General features: G+C 39.3%; 1 protein-coding gene across 1 annotated transcript in view; it reads right to left on the bottom strand.

Annotated features, from left to right (window-relative positions):
• ulk3 (unc-51 like kinase 3) overlaps nucleotides 1–16,807 on the bottom strand; it is a 37,823-nt gene that overhangs the window by 1,843 nt on the left and 19,173 nt on the right. The window contains exons 9-17 of the mRNA XM_061964586.1: nucleotides 16,186–16,341; nucleotides 16,003–16,108; nucleotides 15,894–15,934; nucleotides 15,715–15,817; nucleotides 13,654–13,718; nucleotides 13,500–13,578; nucleotides 10,853–10,893; nucleotides 7,630–7,677; nucleotides 3,387–3,450 (exon numbers count right to left, since the gene is read on the bottom strand). Of these exons, the coding sequence (XP_061820570.1) occupies nucleotides 3,387–3,450; nucleotides 7,630–7,677; nucleotides 10,853–10,893; nucleotides 13,500–13,578; nucleotides 13,654–13,718; nucleotides 15,715–15,817; nucleotides 15,894–15,934; nucleotides 16,003–16,108; nucleotides 16,186–16,341 (703 nt within the window). The remainder of the gene's footprint in view (nucleotides 1–3,386; nucleotides 3,451–7,629; nucleotides 7,678–10,852; nucleotides 10,894–13,499; nucleotides 13,579–13,653; nucleotides 13,719–15,714; nucleotides 15,818–15,893; nucleotides 15,935–16,002; nucleotides 16,109–16,185; nucleotides 16,342–16,807) is intronic.

The raw sequence follows: 16,807 nt of genomic DNA, 5'->3' as shown, positions 1-16,807 counted from the left end.
ATGTTTTCAACCATTCTAAAAATACACCTAATTCTCATGATGTTGATATAGTTCAGTTCAGTTTCAGTTTATTTCGAACATGCATGCAATACAATGTAATGTATCACATATTTCCATTTGTTTCATTACAGCACGTCCGAAAAGTAGTAGGGAGAAGCTGAACTTATTTAATCCTACCCCTTCTCATACCATAGCAATTTTATCCCATTTTCTTGTTTTCTGTAACAGAACAGTGAATAAATCAATGATAAATAAATAAAACTATTTAGCATATCGTAAAACAAACATACCCGTCGCACGTAGTGAACAGGAAGAAAGTTTTAAGCGTGGCAAAAAAGGAAAACGCAACGATCGCTTGCAGCGCACAAAAATCCTGCAAGGACTGTCAGGGTGAGATGACATATAAAGGGGAGTGATTAGTGGCGGCAGCAGGTAAAGACAAACAGAAACAGGTGTGTTAGCTCAGGAGCTCCTTGCGACAAGAACGTAAACAAACGAGGAGTGCTGGCAACATAAATATACACTAAACTAAAAAGTATAACAACAAAACCAACACAAGACAGGACCATTCATGACAGAATATCGACTAAAAAAAACCTACAGCTGTAATACATTTTTTTAAAGCAACTTAGACAAAATGTACCCACTGTGTACATTTTTTATTATTTTATTTTAATAAATAAAATATAATAAAACATGAAGGGTTATAATAAAATAATGGAAGTATTATTTTTTTATTAATATCTTTATCAGTTTAGATAATAAAAGTTAAAGTACCAATGATTGTCAGACACACACGAGGTGTGACGAAATGATTCTCTGCATTTGACCCATCACCCTTGATCATAATAATCAGTCATGTATCGTAATACGGGATCCATTATTTAAATTTGTTTCAACTATTAAATTAACCTAAAGTATGACTTATTTTATGTTTGTGGAAAATATTGGACACAATGTGTCGTCAAGCTTATGAGATGCGATGCAAGTGCAAGCCACTGTGACATTATTGTTCATTTTTAAATGTTTTTATTTAATTTTTTATAAATGGCTGAGATGATAATGTAAATGAGGGATTTATAATCACTGCTATGTTGGAATTCCTATTAATATTGATACTGTTGTTGATATTATTAATTTTTGTTTGACTACTTGGCATTCAGCAACAAGGGTTGGAATTGGGGTTAAATCACCAAAAATGATTCCCGGGCGCGGCACCGCTGCTGCCCAGTGCTCCCCACTGCTCCCCTCACCTCCCAGGGGGTGAACAAGAGAATGGGTCAAATGCAGAGGACAAATTTCACCACACCTAGTGTGTGTGACAATCATTGGTACTTTAATTAATTAATGTTTGTGTGTCCTCTCAATTGCTCTGTTGATTGCTATTCTGAATGTTGCTGGGCCGGGTTTAGTTTTGGAATTGGAATTATATTATTATGGTATTATTGTTGGACTGATTAATAAAAAATAAACAATAAAATATTATCTTTATCATTATTAAAAATTATAAATAGAAATTACATTTTAAAATAGGTAAATAAAAACAAAGCTGTATGGAAATGCAGTTAAATTTAATTATATGTAGCACATTTAAAACACCAATCTCAGATGTTTTTATGAGTGCTGTTTTGATAAAAGTCTTGGGACGTACAGTAGAGGCTAAAAGTTTTCTTTAATTTCATGACTATTTACATTGTAGATTGTCACTGAAGGCATCAAAACTATGAATGAAGACATGTGGAGTTATGTACTTAACAGAAAATGGTGAAATAACTGAAAACATGTTTTATATTCTAGTTTCTTCAAAATAGCCACCCTTTGCTCTGATCACTTTTTCGCACACTGTTGGCATTCTCTCGATGAGCTTCAAGAGGTAGTCACCTGAAATGGTTTTCATTTCACATAAATTGGCCCTAGTGTGTGAATGTGAGTGTGAATGTTGTCTGTCTATCTGTGTTGGCCCTGCGATGAGGTGGCGACTTGTCCAGGGTGTACCCCGCCTACCACCCGATTGCAGCTGAGATAGGCTCCAGCGACCCCAAAAGGGACCAGCGGTAGAAAATGGATGGATGGATGGATGGATGTGTGCTTGAAGCTCATCGAGAGAATGCCATGAGTGTGCAAAGCAGTAATCAGAGCAAAGGATGACTATTTTGAAGAAACTAGAATATAAAACATGTTTTCAGTTTTTTCAAATTTGTTTGTTAAGTACATAACTCCACACGTGTTCATTCATAATTTTGATACCTTCAGTGACAATCTACAATGTAAATAGTCATGAAAATAAAGAAAACACATTGAATTAGGAGAAGGTGCGTCCAAACTTTTGGCCTGTACTGTACCTCATGATCAATTAACCAATTTAAGGTTGTCCTTCCATTAATTTTTCATCATAACAAGACATTTTGCACAACTCTATGCTTCCAGTTTTGTGAAAACAGACCAGCATGCCATCAATCAACTTTAATTGCCCTCTCTCAGGTCCAAACTCAGTAGCTTCTGACCGACCTAAAATTCCTTGAAATGCTCCAAAATCTTGTCGAAAGTTTTTCCAGACGGGTGGAAGCGCTTACAGCTACAAAGGGGCGGGGCCAACTCTATAATTTCTTCCATATTTACTACCAGAAGTTGGACTAACCATACGTCCCAATACTTTTGCCCATAGGCGCATGTGTGTACATTGCTCTTAGCGAGATGTCGTAGTTTGTGGCCGTGCGGTCGCTTCTCGCCGGGAAGAGACTGGAGCGCTGCAGCTCTGGTGCGGACGCTGTTGGCCGCGTGCCACGGTGTGGTTTTTATTAAAATAACTTCAGCGTGCATAAGAAGCCACGTTCTGCAGGAAATTCGAGAAGCCTCTGAAATGACCCCTCCCCACTTAAACAAAAAAAAAAAATCTATAATCTTGCAGGAATTCCTCGCTAAGAACAGGATATTGTCTGGACTTTGTGAATCTACTGTGCATCCCAGAGAAAAGCATGGGGATTAGGTAGGCAAGGAAGTGTAGCGGTACATTTTTGGCATAGTTCCGGAAAGAAAAGTTTCATATTGTTTAGTGTTGAGCAAATATACATGTTGAGAATGAAGTGTACGTGCGAGGGAGAGTGGTCAAGGTAGGTCTCAATTTCATAAAGTGCTTTTAGCAAGAGGCCCAAGGCTGCGCTGCAATGGAATCAAAGAGCCCAGACGGTCCCGTGAGGTGAATAGCTACGCGAGAGAAGGGCTCATATTTTACAAGTGGAATAGGGGGTTGAGGGGACTGCTGCACTTCGAGCAGCTTATTCATCACTTAAACCGCCTCCCCCCACCACCACCACCACCACCAGGCCAAATTCTTGTAAAAACACACTTTCATAGACAGTTTGTGGGACTGCAACAAGGAAACTTACAGCTTCTTACGGAGTCCGATAGAGGCTCCCGGTCCAGTGAGGCGTCCCTTTGAGTCTCCTGCATCTGGAAAATACACAAAGCAAAACCCCTGAGTGTATCTTTCCTAATATCTGAAGGAATATTGTACAGTGGGTACGGAAAGTATTCAGACCCCTTTACATTTTTCACTCGTTTCATTGCAGCCATTTGCTAAAATCATTTTATTTCTCATGAATGTACACTCAGCACCCCATAATGACAGAAAAAACTGAAATGTATGTCAATGTATTAACAAAGAAAAACTGAAATATCACATGGTCATAAGTATTGAGTAGAAGCACCTTTTTGAGCTAGTACAGCCGTGAGTCTTCTTGGGAATGATGCAACACGTTTTCCACACCTGGATTCGGGGATCCTCTGCCATTCTTCCCTGCAGATCCTCTCCAGTTCTGTCTGGTTGCATGGTGAACGTTGGTGGACTGACATTTTCAGGTCTTTCCAGAGAGGCCCAATTGGGTTTAGGTCAGGGCTCTGGCTGGGCCAGTCAAAAATGGTCACAAGAGTTGTTCCGAAGCCACTCCTTTGTTATTTTAGCTGTGTGCTTAGAGTCATTGTCTTGTTGGAAGAAGAACCTTCAACCCAGTCTGAGGTCCTGAGCACTCTGGACAGGTTTTCTTCCGAGATATCTCTGTACTTGGCTGCATTCATATTTCCTTCAATTGCAACCAGTCGTCCAGCTGAAAAACACCCTCATAGCATGATGCTGCCACCACCATGTTTCACTGTTGGGATTGTATTGGGCAGGTCACGAGCAGCACCTGGTTTTCTCCACACATGCCACTTAGAATGAATGCCAAAAAGTTTAATATTGGTCTCACCAGACCAGAGAATCTTATTTCTCATAGTCTGGGAGTCCTTAATGTGTTTTTTGGCAAACTCTATGCAGGCTCTCATATGTCTTGCACTGAGGAGAAGCTTCCGTTGGGCCACTCTGCCATAAAGCCCCGACTGGTGGAGGGCTGCAGTGATAGTTGGCGTTGTGGAAATTTCTCTCATCTCCCTACTGCATCTCTGGAGCTCAGCCAGAGTGATCTTTGGGTTCTTCTTTACCTCTGTCACCTCTGTTCAGTTTGGTTGGACGGCCAGGTCTAGAAAGAGTTGTGGTCATCCCAAACTTCTTCCATTTAAGGATTATGGAGGCCACAGTGCTCTTAGGAACCTTGAGTGCTTCAGAAATTATTTTGTAACCTTGGCCAGATTTGTGCCTTGCCACAATTCTGTCTCTTAGCTCCTTGGGCACTTCCTTCGACATCATGGTTCTCATTTGCTCTGACATGCACTGTGAGCTGGAAGGTTTTTGTTTTTTTATATGGACAGGTGTGTGCCTTTCCTAATCAAGTCCAATCAGTTTAATTAAACACAGCTGGACTCCAATGAAGGAGCAGAACCATCTCACGGAGGATCATAAGTATGAGCGTCACAGCAAAGGGTCTGACTACTTATGACCATGTGATATGTGAGTTTTTCTTTTTTTAAACATTTGCAAACATTTCTACATTTCTGTTTATTTCTGTCAAGATGGGGTTCTGAGTGTGCCTTAATGAGAAATAAAATCAACGTTTTTGATTTTAGCAAATGGCAGCAATGAAACAAAGAGTAACAAATTCAAAGGGGTCTGCACACTTCCAATACCCACTGTGTTTTAAAGGAGCACTTTTGGGGGAATTTTGCCGATCATCCACAAAGTGTATGTCTTTTCCTTTTTTCTGCATGCTAAATAGTCAAACAAATGCTAGTGAGAGACTGCTAACAACGCAAGTTAAGACAGGGTTAACCAACTAATAATGGGATCTGTATTCAAAATTGTAAATGGAAACTTGCCCGAAATGCCCCCTTTACCCACATATTTGTCTAAAGACCTTCAAGAAGTTAGCGACACGCACAATCACAAAACTGGAGGGAGCGTGAACAACGATCTGGTACCACCCAGCCATAAAACAGCACTGCGACCGAGGTTTGGAATAGTCTACCCCCATTCCTCAAAAAACGTAGTCGCTTGGCTCTTGGCTGAAGAGGTATTCCGACAAGTTGGTACACTTCGACAGCCAAATTAGACTCAGAAATGGCGAGAACAACACAAAAAGACGCTTGGCTCCACCTCCCTTTCCTTCGCGAGGATTAGGAGCCATTCTTCATCTAAATGGTAGTAAATGAACATCCCAGGAGTCGGCATCCTAATGACAGCAGACATTGTACAGTAAGGGATGTTTTATTATGTTTGTTGGCTCTCATAGAGTCTGCAGTGAGTAATAATCAGTGATGTTACAAACCCCAAAACCAGTGAAGTTGTCATGTTGTGTAAATGGTAAATAAAAACAGAATACAATGATTTGCAAATACTTTTCAACTTATATTAAATTGAATAGACTGCAAAGACAAGATACTTAACGTCCGAACTGGAAAACGTTGTTATTTTTTTTACAAACATTAGCTCATTTGGAATTTGATGCTTGCAACATGTTTCAAAAAAGCTGTCACAAGTGGCAGAAAAGACTGAGAAAGTTGAGGAATGCTCATCAAACACTTATTTGGAACTACAGGTGAACAGTCTAATTGGGAACAGGTGGGTGCCATGATTGGGTATAAGTGCAGCTTCCATGAAATGCTCAGTCATTTACAAACAAAGATGGGTCGAGGGTCACTACTTGGTGAACAAATGTGTGAGCAAATTGTCCAACAGTTTAAGAACAACATTTCTCAACCAGCTATTGAAAGGAATTTAGGGATTTCACCATCTACGGTCCGTAATATCATCAAAATGTTCAAAGAATCTGGAGAAATCACAGCACGTAAGCGATGATATTACGGACCTACGATCCCTCAGGCAATACTGCATCAAAAAGCGACATCAGTGTGTAAAGGATATCACCAAATGGGCTCAGGAACACTTCAGAAAACCACTGTCAGTAACTACAGTTCATCGCTACATCTGTAAGTTCAAGTTAAAACTCTACTATGCAAAGCGAAAGCCATTTATCAACAACACCCAGAAACGCTGCCGGCTTCGCTGGGTCCGAGTTCATCTAAGGTGGACTGATGCAAAGTGGAAAAGTGTTCTGTGGTCTGACGAGTCCACATTTCAAATTGCTTTTGGAGACTGCGACGTCGTGTCCTTCGGACCAAAGAGGAAAATAATCATTCGGGATTGTTATAGGCTCAAAGTTCAAAAGCCAGCATCTGTGATGGTATGGGGGTGTATTAGTAACTTGGGTAACTTACACATCTGTGAAGGCACAACTAATGCTGAAAGGTACATACAGGTTTTGGAGCAACATATATTGCCATCCAAGCAATGTTATAATGGACGCACGCTCCTGCTTATTTCAGCAAGACAATGCCAAGCCACGTGTTACAACAGCGTGGCTTAATAGTAAAAGAGTGCGGGTACGAGACTGGCCTGCCTGTAATCCAGACCTGTCTCCCATTGAAAATGTGTGGCGCAATATGAAGCCTAAAATACCACAACGGAGACCCCGGACTGTTGAACAACTTAAGCTGTACATCAAGCAAAAATGGGAAATAATTCCACCTGAAAAGTATAAAAAATTGGTCTCCTCAGTTCCCAAACGTTTACTGAGTGTTGTTAAAAGGAAAGGCCATGTAACACAGTGGTAAAAATGCCCCTGCACCAACTTTTTTGGAATGTGTTTCTGCCATTAAATTCTAAGTTAATGATGATTTTATTTAAGTTTCTCAGTTCGAACATTAAATATCTTGTCTTTACAGTCTATTCAATTGAATATAAGTTGAAAAGGATTTGCAAATCATTGTATTCTGTTTTTATTTACAAATTACACAACGTGTCAACTTCACTGGTTTTGGGGTTTGTATTAAAAAAAAAAAGTGAACGTCGTGATGCATTCTTAAAATTAATGCGCAGTGTACGCTTAAAATAATCAAAATACGTAATTATTAAATGTTGTTTTAAATGTGCACATTCCTACATTACATACAGTATATACTTACATCATGTATATAAAACCTTAATGAAGGTGTTAGGATGTTTTTAAGGGCTTTATAGGCAGAATAGAGCGGCTTCCATAGGCTCCATTGTAAGCAGACTTAATCTAATTTATTTAATGTTTAGAATGCATAAAAAAATCCATCCGTCGTCATGTCTTTCAAGGATTCTGAACAATAGGAAAAGTTCCAAAAAAAAGTGCAGTTCCCCTTTAAAGCAAAGCATGGCACACTCTCACCTACCTTGATGTTCTTTTTGAGGTACTCCGCTCGGCTCATGAGACTTTTGATCTGGAGAAGGAAAATTAAATGTGGTTAATCGTGGCATATTTCTTTAAAGATTAACATTTTTTCTCATTTCCGTAAATTTAATTGTGAATGCAAAACTCAGATTTCCAAGAAACTGCTATTATCTTTAGGCTGTGAAATATCACAGGGGGAACATGTGTTAGAAGTACTGTTAACCACGAAAAGCTATGGTGTAACTAATGAAAGATGGCATTGAGGTGCATTATGGGTAGCGTACAGTGTTTTTCTGACCTGTACCCAGGAGCACAAGGCAGGATGTCTGCGTCTCTGCTGCAGCAGTTTGGAATGTGTGTTATTATTTTTTCTAACTCTCTTGTGAGACCTCCAGCCTCACGGAAAACGCAATACTAAATTGCTGGAGTGACCCTTTTGGGAAAAGACAGCAGTGCTCGCAGTCGTGTGGCTGCATTTTAATACAGTGATCAGTGACACTAAGATGCTTGTTCACTTTCTCACTTTCCGTGCTTTCCCTTAAAATATACTGATCTAGTGCAGCAAATTATCATCTTGACCGCAGTTTTTTTTGTATTCTACCCTCCAACCACAAGCCTCTAATCAGTGAGCGCAATAAACATGGAGGAACTCTGCATGGGATGCAGTTTTAGTGAGACAAGTCAGTCTGCAGTGGATACAGTACATCACAATTACATTTGCAGTCAAGAATAGACGTTGGCTTGTTTGACTGCTCTTATAGTTGCGTATTTTTTTTATCAAACTATATAAATTTGCATAGTGGACAGTGTTACAAACAAACTGGAAAATTGTCTTTTGTCTAGACTGCCCCATCTTTCGCTGGCTGAACAAGGCAATACAATTATAATGCTTAAGGACACTATTAGGTTTATGGACAACTAAAGTGAGAAAAATCTATCACCTTGTTTGCTCAACTTTTACGAGAAAATGTGCCACTTCTTGGGAATAAATGAAGAAGAAACCTTAGTGAAATAATAGTGCCTTTTAAAAGACAGCTTTGTGAAAAAAAAAAAAAAAAAAAGGTTTCGCTACATAGCTTAAAATAGTGAATATGTCAATGGAGCACTACCAATTGATTTGGGGAAAAAAACTAACAAAACAGAAATGCTACATATCTTAAAATAATGAATATCCTAAACTACTTTGATTCAGCTTTGCAAAAAAAGGGGACTAAAAAGGCTTCCCTACATATTATGCTAACCTCGGACGATGTTGCGTTGTAAGAAAAAAAGGCTTCGCTGCTTATCTTAAAATTGTGACTGTGCTAAACTTGCAATATCTTGCTTTGTTGAAAAAGGGAAAATGGCTTCAAAAGTTAAAGTTAAAGTCCCAATGATTGTCACACACACACTAGGTGTGTGTGAAATTTGTCCTCTGCATTTGACCCATCCCCTTCTAAACCCCTGGAAGGTGAGGGGAGTAGTGAGCAGCAGCATGGGCTGCGCTCAGGAATAATTTGGTGATTTAACCCCCAATTCCAACCCTTGATGCTGAGTGGGAGGCAATGGGTCCCCTTTTTTGTAGGCTTTGGTATGACTCACAACCTATCGATCTCAGGGCGGACGCTCTAACCACAAGGCCAGTGAGCTGGTTAACATATCTTAAAACATTTAATATGATAACATAGCATGATGTTTCTTTCTGGGGGAAAAAAGGAAAAAAGGCTTCGCTTCATATCTTAAAATAGCCAATATGCTAACCTAACATATTTTTTTGTAAAAAATGAAATAATGAACATGGTTTCCCTGCATATCTTAAAATAGTAACTAAGCTTAACTAACACGATGTTGCTTGTTAAAAAGAAAGAAGGAAAAAAGGCTTTGCTACATATCTTAAACTACTCACTATGCTAACCTAACATGATGTTGCATGTAAAAAAAGAAAGGAAAAATAGCTTTGCTACATATCATTAAATAGTGAATATGCTAATTAAGCATTATCTTGCTTAGTTTAAAAAAAAGAAGGAAAAAGGCTTCACAGCACGTCTTAAAATAGTCACTAAGCTAACCTAACATGATGTTGCTTGTAAAAAATTTTTTTACAAAGGCTTTGTTACATATCTTGAAATAGTCACTGGGCTAACCTAACATGATGGCGCATGTAAAAAAAAGAAAGGAAAACAGGCTTTGCTACATATCTTAAAATAGTGAATATGCTAACCTAACATTATGTTGCTTGTAAAAAATGAAGGAAAAAAGCTTTGCTACATATCTTGAAATAGTTATTAAGCTAACCTAACATGTTGCATGTACAAAAAATAAAGAAAGAAAAAGGCTTCGCTACATATCTTGAAAAAGTAACGAAGCTAACCTAAAATGATGCTACTTGGAAAAAAGGCTTTGTTACATATCTTAAAATAGTAATTAAGCTAACCTAACATGTTGTTGCTTGTAAAAAAGAGAGGGAAAAAATGCTTTGCTACATATCTTGAAATAGTAAATATGCTAACCTTGCAGGTTGTTGCTGTTTAAATGTGACGGCAATTTTAGCATTTTATCTCATATAGCTACGCTAGTGTTGCTAATGTTTGTGTTCTACTATTCTTTAATGTACCATTGTTGTATGTGATATAGAATATGATATATTTTACGAATATGATATATTTTACGTTGGACAAGTGCAGAGTTACCCAGTAATTACAAAATGTGAATAAAGTACACAATAGCACTTCTTGAAAACACACACTTTGTCTGAGACAGGTGTGGACAAACAACTAATTTGCATTAAAGCTACAGACAAGGGGCTTACTATAAGCACTTTTAAACCGTCTAGATTCTATTATTAAGGCTAGGTTTTGGTCGACTACACTATTGTGGTGACACGTTTGGAATTTAATTTACATAGGAAAAAAAAAGTTGTCAAAGCTGTCATCATTCACATAGGCCTGTTAAAAAAACGGCTGCAATATGCATACCATGTCAGTAGATGGCGATGTCACTTTGTAAAATAATACATGTTATAAAGTTCACCGAAGTAATACACCGCCAGCAGTCCTGTTAGACACAGTATCTAATAATGAGGGAGACAGTGATGTATCTGAACCATTAGAAGTGGAGTCAAGAATGCGGCGGATGATGGATGACATCATTATTCAGCTTTTACCAGAGAAAACATAAAAACGAACGCGCGTTAGAATGTGGTTTTAGGGAGGTCGCCGCCATGTTGGATGAATGGCGACACTCACCTCGCTGTGGAGTAGCTCTCGGCGGCGTCCCTGCGGCTCGGCTGATGAGAAGGAGAGCAAACAAAGAGCGCAGTGAGAAGAAAGGAGAGCATTCTCAACACCATATGGTCATTATAACTAAGGTTGCGCACCGAATCCGGTACTTTTTTGGCACCGATCGAATCCGATTCACGTAAAATCCAACAGTGCCATGTTTCAGTACCTGGGTTGCGCGTGACGTCACGCCCGGTTGTCAACTCAACTTGCCAACTCTCACTGCAGCAGCACTGAGAGCGGACTCAGCCGAACAACCTCTAGACCAGTGGTTCTTAACCTTGTTGGAGGTACCGAACCCCACCAGTTTTATATGCGCATTCACCGAACCCTTCTTTAGTGAAAAATAAAATGTTATTTTTTTCAAATTCAAGACAAAGTTACAGTATATGTGTGGAGGGGGCGTGGTCGGCGCACTTGCTGCAGGAGCGGGGTGTGCCAAGGATACACAGTTGACAGGTGATTAGATTGCCCAGCTGGGGCTAGTTGTCTAATCGCCTGTTATTCTTATCAGTAGCGGCCGGGAGCAGCAGGAGGAAGAGGAGGGCTTGGAGAGACGGAAGCACGCGGAACACGGAGAAGTGGACTGAAAAGTCGAGTGTCGTGCTAGATCTTTAATGAAAAATAAATCTTTGTTAAACCCGGAACGCCGGTCTCCAGCTCACGTGTGTGATCAGCAAGAACCCACTGGGAGGCAACCTCCACAATATGTTTTTTGACTGGTGCACAAAATGAACCGTGCATGAATATCACCTTGTTCAAAGAACAAAACCAACACAGTGCATGAACTCACAACAAATTACACACATGCAAATCAGATGGAAAATTAGAGAGAACATTGTTTGGGGGGTATTCATAATACGCCAATAGGGAGAAGTTTTTATTTACACGATGAGTCGGGTGTGTCTTGACCTCCGCGGCGGAGGATCCACCGAACCCCTAGGGTTGGTTCAATCGAACCCAGGTTAAGAACCACTGCTCTAGACAATGTTGCAATCTTCAATGGCAACAAAGCAATTGACTTAAAAATGCTCCAACGTAAGTTAAGCAAGGCTCCACTTTTCCAAAAATGTACATGGGCTTTGCCTCTTAACATGCTACTGATTAGCGTTAGCAATTTTACATGGGTATTTCAACACCTACAAATTTGATAATGAAAACTACAACTAAGATGCACGTTGCAATGAAACAGCTGGTGCATGATAAGTACAATACTTACAGTATTAATACTTTTTAGGGTGCAACGAAAAACAAAAAAAAACACACAATGAACTATACACTACTGCCATCTAACATATTAGACTTGCAACTATAATTGCGACCTGCAAATAAGTGATTTTATTATTAAAAACAATTCATATCTATTAACACACACAAATGTACTGAAACTTGCTACCTTTGAGTACCGGTATCGATTCCCAGGTAGTGGGTATCGGTACAGTATTGGTTCAAATGTGAAAGGTACCCATCCCTAATTATAACATTGCTAATTCTTAACCTTTTTGACCTCGGGTTCCAACATTTCTGCGACCGAGGGTGCCCAGGGCCTACTCAAATATTAACACTGAATTAGTAATCGTACTCTTGATTTTACATATTCACCCATTATGTCTAACCTACTTACAGTTTAACAGGATAAACCTTGTCAAATAATATGAAAGCATGTGTTAATCACAACGTTTATTAGCAAGACTTATGGAAGGCTGATTACCAAAATATATACTGATCAAATATATAAAGAAGGGTATCATAAAAACTGATGAACATTTTTTTACACAATTATACAGTGCTAAAATTAATGAATACTAAATTACTAATAAATTATAATAATATGTTTTTTAACTTAACTGTCAATAAAATTTAAGTAAAAAAAAAAAATCGCCTTTAGCGCTTAAAAAAACTTCTCTGTGACCTATGCTCCAGACTTCTGTTTGTTTAATATTGTCATTACTGCCCCAAGTGGTGAAACAGTGTATTACAACTGAGTGCCGCTGCTGCTCATACAGACGACCGCAGCTGGGAAACAGATTTTTTTTGGCGGGCCTCTAGGGGACGCTCGCGGCCCAACAATGGGCCCTGGCCCAATGGTTAAGAAACACTGAATGAAGCAATAGGCAGCCCATGATCATGTAAAGATGGACCTTAGAAGGGGTGTGTTTGCACGTCACCATCAAGAGCAGCCCAAGCAAGTCAATATCTAAAAAAACTACCTTTTTTTTTTTTATCGGGAAGATGTAGCACTGGCTCACTGATCCAGGCTCTCATCAGTGTGAGATAAAGGTTCTTGTGTGTTTCCAGCGTTTGCGGCCCAAATGGGAAGCAGATGGCGGGGCTCCCGTACCGCACGCAGGGAGATGGCGCTTGCTCTCATCTCGGCTCAAAAACCTCTTCCGCGAGGCCAATCTCCCACATGAACTCATCGCTTTTACTGAATACCCTTCTGTATTCCCCGAGAGCCCCGCCCACTCGGCTACACCTCTACTCACCAATAACAACCGTGCACGACGATGCTAGTCTGACCCGTTGCTCTCTCCTTGATGGCTATCTTCATTCCCTCCATGTGTGTTGATGTTAAACTATGAGATCCAGGGAGGCCAAAAGAGAGGCAGCTTACCTGCAAGCGTCAGCAGAAGTTCTCCTAAGCACCGCTGGTATTCTTCCAAGGCCTCGTTATCATCCAGTCCGCTCTGCTCCTACCGTGCGATGGAACCAACACGTCACTATTTTGTTATTTTTTTGTATTTTATTATCAGTGGGAGTTTTCTAACCTTAGCGATGGCTTCGGAGGACATCTCCAGCGCAGACAGCAGCCGTGGTTGGTCACGGGACATTTCTATTGGGAGACCAAAAAAAAAGACATGTACTCAATACGGGTGTCAAACTCAGTGCCCGGGGGCCAGGTTTGGCCCGCCACGTCATTTTATTTGTCCCTTGAAAGCCTGGAAATGATATGTGTCAAAGTACTAACCTCTTACTAAATGTATTCCATTTTGACAGAAGAAATACATGTATTCAATTCAATCGCATATTTTTTTAACTTAAATATTATCTAATAATGATCTAACAAATATATTATCATACAAATCAAACCATTTAAAAAAAAAAATAGAAACACATACTTTTTATCTGCTTGAGTTATGATTTCAAAGCAAGGTAAAGCCTACTGTATAAGAATACGTTTGCATTAGAATACATTTACAATTGCTTTGCATTTGAACTTGTAATAGCTTAACTTGCATAATCAGCTCAGTTCCTCCTACTGTACTTTGTAATGTTAATGTTAAGTTTTTGTTTCACTTTCATTTGTATCTTAATACTTTTGAACAAAAAAAGGTCTTTATTTTTACTCCATCCTCTTTTGCTCATTTGCTTTTAACTTAATTGGCTCCATGGACATCCAGCACATATTTTCCAAATGGAACAAGAAAGCAGTACATGGAGCCGGGTTTTATTTTTTAGCACATGAACACACACAACCCTACCGTATCGATTCAAATGTTAACGGTACCCATCCCTATTTGTCAGAGAGGAGGAGGAGGATTTTTCTAGCTGGCTGAAATATTGTGTAAATTATTTTATAACATGTTCTGGTCAAGTCCTCAATTACAAAATGATTAGCGGGCTGAATATTACATTTTCACAATTAATCGAGAAGGTTAAAACATTGCCATTCAGCAATATGAAGACCTTTAGCTTGTACAACATGTAATGTACAGAATATCAGAAGCATTTATTCTGGTAGAAATATCACAGATTACAGCTGGGATAGGCTCCAGCCCCTCCCGCCACCCCAAAAGAGACAAGCGGTAGAAAATGGATGGATGGATATTACCAAACATCTGTGACAATCAAAGCATGATCATAATATGCCACATTTTGTTATTTATTCGTGAAACTGGAATCTAAACATGGAAGTGTAGCACCTCCTCTAAATGCAAGTGCTCTTAAAGCAGGAAGACAAATTCTGTATTTCTACAAAATACAAAATCTGGTAAGACACCAACACACAGCAGGCTTTTTTTTTTTAATTGTCATTAAATGGTGTTTGTCCTTTCTGTGATGAAGTGTACGCAAAAGCATGTTTAAAACAGGTTTCATTAAAGCAACTTAATTGTACGTTCATGGGGTTAAAACTTAAAAATTATCTGTGTAGGGTACACTTATTAATTATGAAAAAATATATCTATCTGCGATTCATTTTGAGTTAACTATGAACAAAATGCGATTAATCGCAATTAAATATTTTCATCGTTTGACAACCCTTATATATATATATATATATATATATATATATATATATATATATATATATATATATATATATATATATATATATATATATGTGTATATATATATATATATATATATATATATATATATATATATATATATATATATATATATATATATATATATATATATATATGTGTGTGTATATATATATATACCGGGTATATATATATATATATATACTGTATATATACACACAGGGGGGCGTTACAGAAAACAATTAAGAAGCACTGGTTTACAATGAGCTCAAGGGAAGTTAACAGCAAGGCACAGAGGAGAAAAGTAGTGCTTGATTTGTTCACCCTAACCCACCTTCAGCACAGTACTAGTCATTTTGCCTGATTTGAGCATTTTATTTCACTTCATCATTGATGGGAGCTATTTATAAATGTTACAGGCCCGATAATTAAAGTTGCGTGAGAACGTTTTTTATAATGAAAAGCAGGTTTGTTGGGTATTGATTTGTCATCTAGTCTTCTAATCTCCTACCCGCACACTTTTTCAGGCCTGCCTGCGTGGAGCGCTTTGGTGTTTCATACCTCGGAGGACGTCCCTGGAGGTGCGGGCCTCCTCAAAGATGAGCTTGTTGTCCGAGGCCACCAGGGCTTTCAGTTCTTCTGCTCTGGACGCGTACTGGCTGACCTGCAGGGAGGGACCCCGACTTCATCATCTCCACCTTCCCATGTGCTCACCATTGACATTCATAAAAGGAGCCTACCTTCTGCCTGAGGACATCTTTACGCTGCCGGTTCGTCTCATCTAGAGGAGGTGGAGGTACAAGGCAGTTTTGCATGTCTTACTTTGTGAGAACATAAGGGTTGTCTTACAGTAAATAGCCGGGACAAAGTGCTCCAGGGCACTACAGTAGAAAGACAGTGCTGTGGACCTCTCGCCCTCCTGGTCCTTCTGAACTGCCTGCAGGACCAACTCTTTCTGTAGGCCCCAACACAGGAAGTGGCATCATTGAATGCAGAATTGCAAATTGTGAACTGCGTAGACTGGTCCCTCACCGCCTTCCCTAAGCTCTCGGCACTCGGCATGTGCTCCAGGTCCACAAAGGGGTGCGTGAAAAACTCCTCAAAGGTGATCCGCGTGTCTGGGTTTCTCTCCAGGAGGCGCAGGAGGAGGTCTCGGCATTGCTTGGAGACCCTGGCCCCGGGTGGGAGCTGGGGCACAAAAAGTGACCTTATTATGTTGCGCTCTCTCAATCCGTTAAAAAGGCCAGCAAAGACCGCCATGGGTGACCATATAAATAGTTTGTAGTACTTTACTGCATCCTATATCCTATGTTTTTCACTGTATAGAATGATTAAATAATATCTAAACAATTATCATCACTGCATAGTACACATCTATACATACTGTACAGTACAATACTTATTGTAGGGTGCAAGCCACAAGGTGCTGTTTTTCCAGTAAAGTGTGCCACCTAGTGGGTGTAAAATAATCCTGCATACACAAACTAGTCTACTCGTTGTTTAAATACGTGTGTGATGTTTCCCTTATCATTGCAAATATTAAAATAACACTGCCAATCGTTTGTGCTACCTTTGTGCTGTAAATCTTTTTTTTTTTAAGTTATTCTAAAATACATTTCCTAACTAGTGATGTCATCCAGCTCCCTCAGCTTTG

The sequence above is a fragment of the Nerophis lumbriciformis genome, linkage group LG06 (assembly GCF_033978685.3).
Source record: "Nerophis lumbriciformis linkage group LG06, RoL_Nlum_v2.1, whole genome shotgun sequence".
NCBI lineage: Eukaryota > Metazoa > Chordata > Actinopteri > Syngnathiformes > Syngnathidae > Nerophis > Nerophis lumbriciformis.
This window is presented reverse-complemented; position numbering and strand designations above follow the sequence as displayed.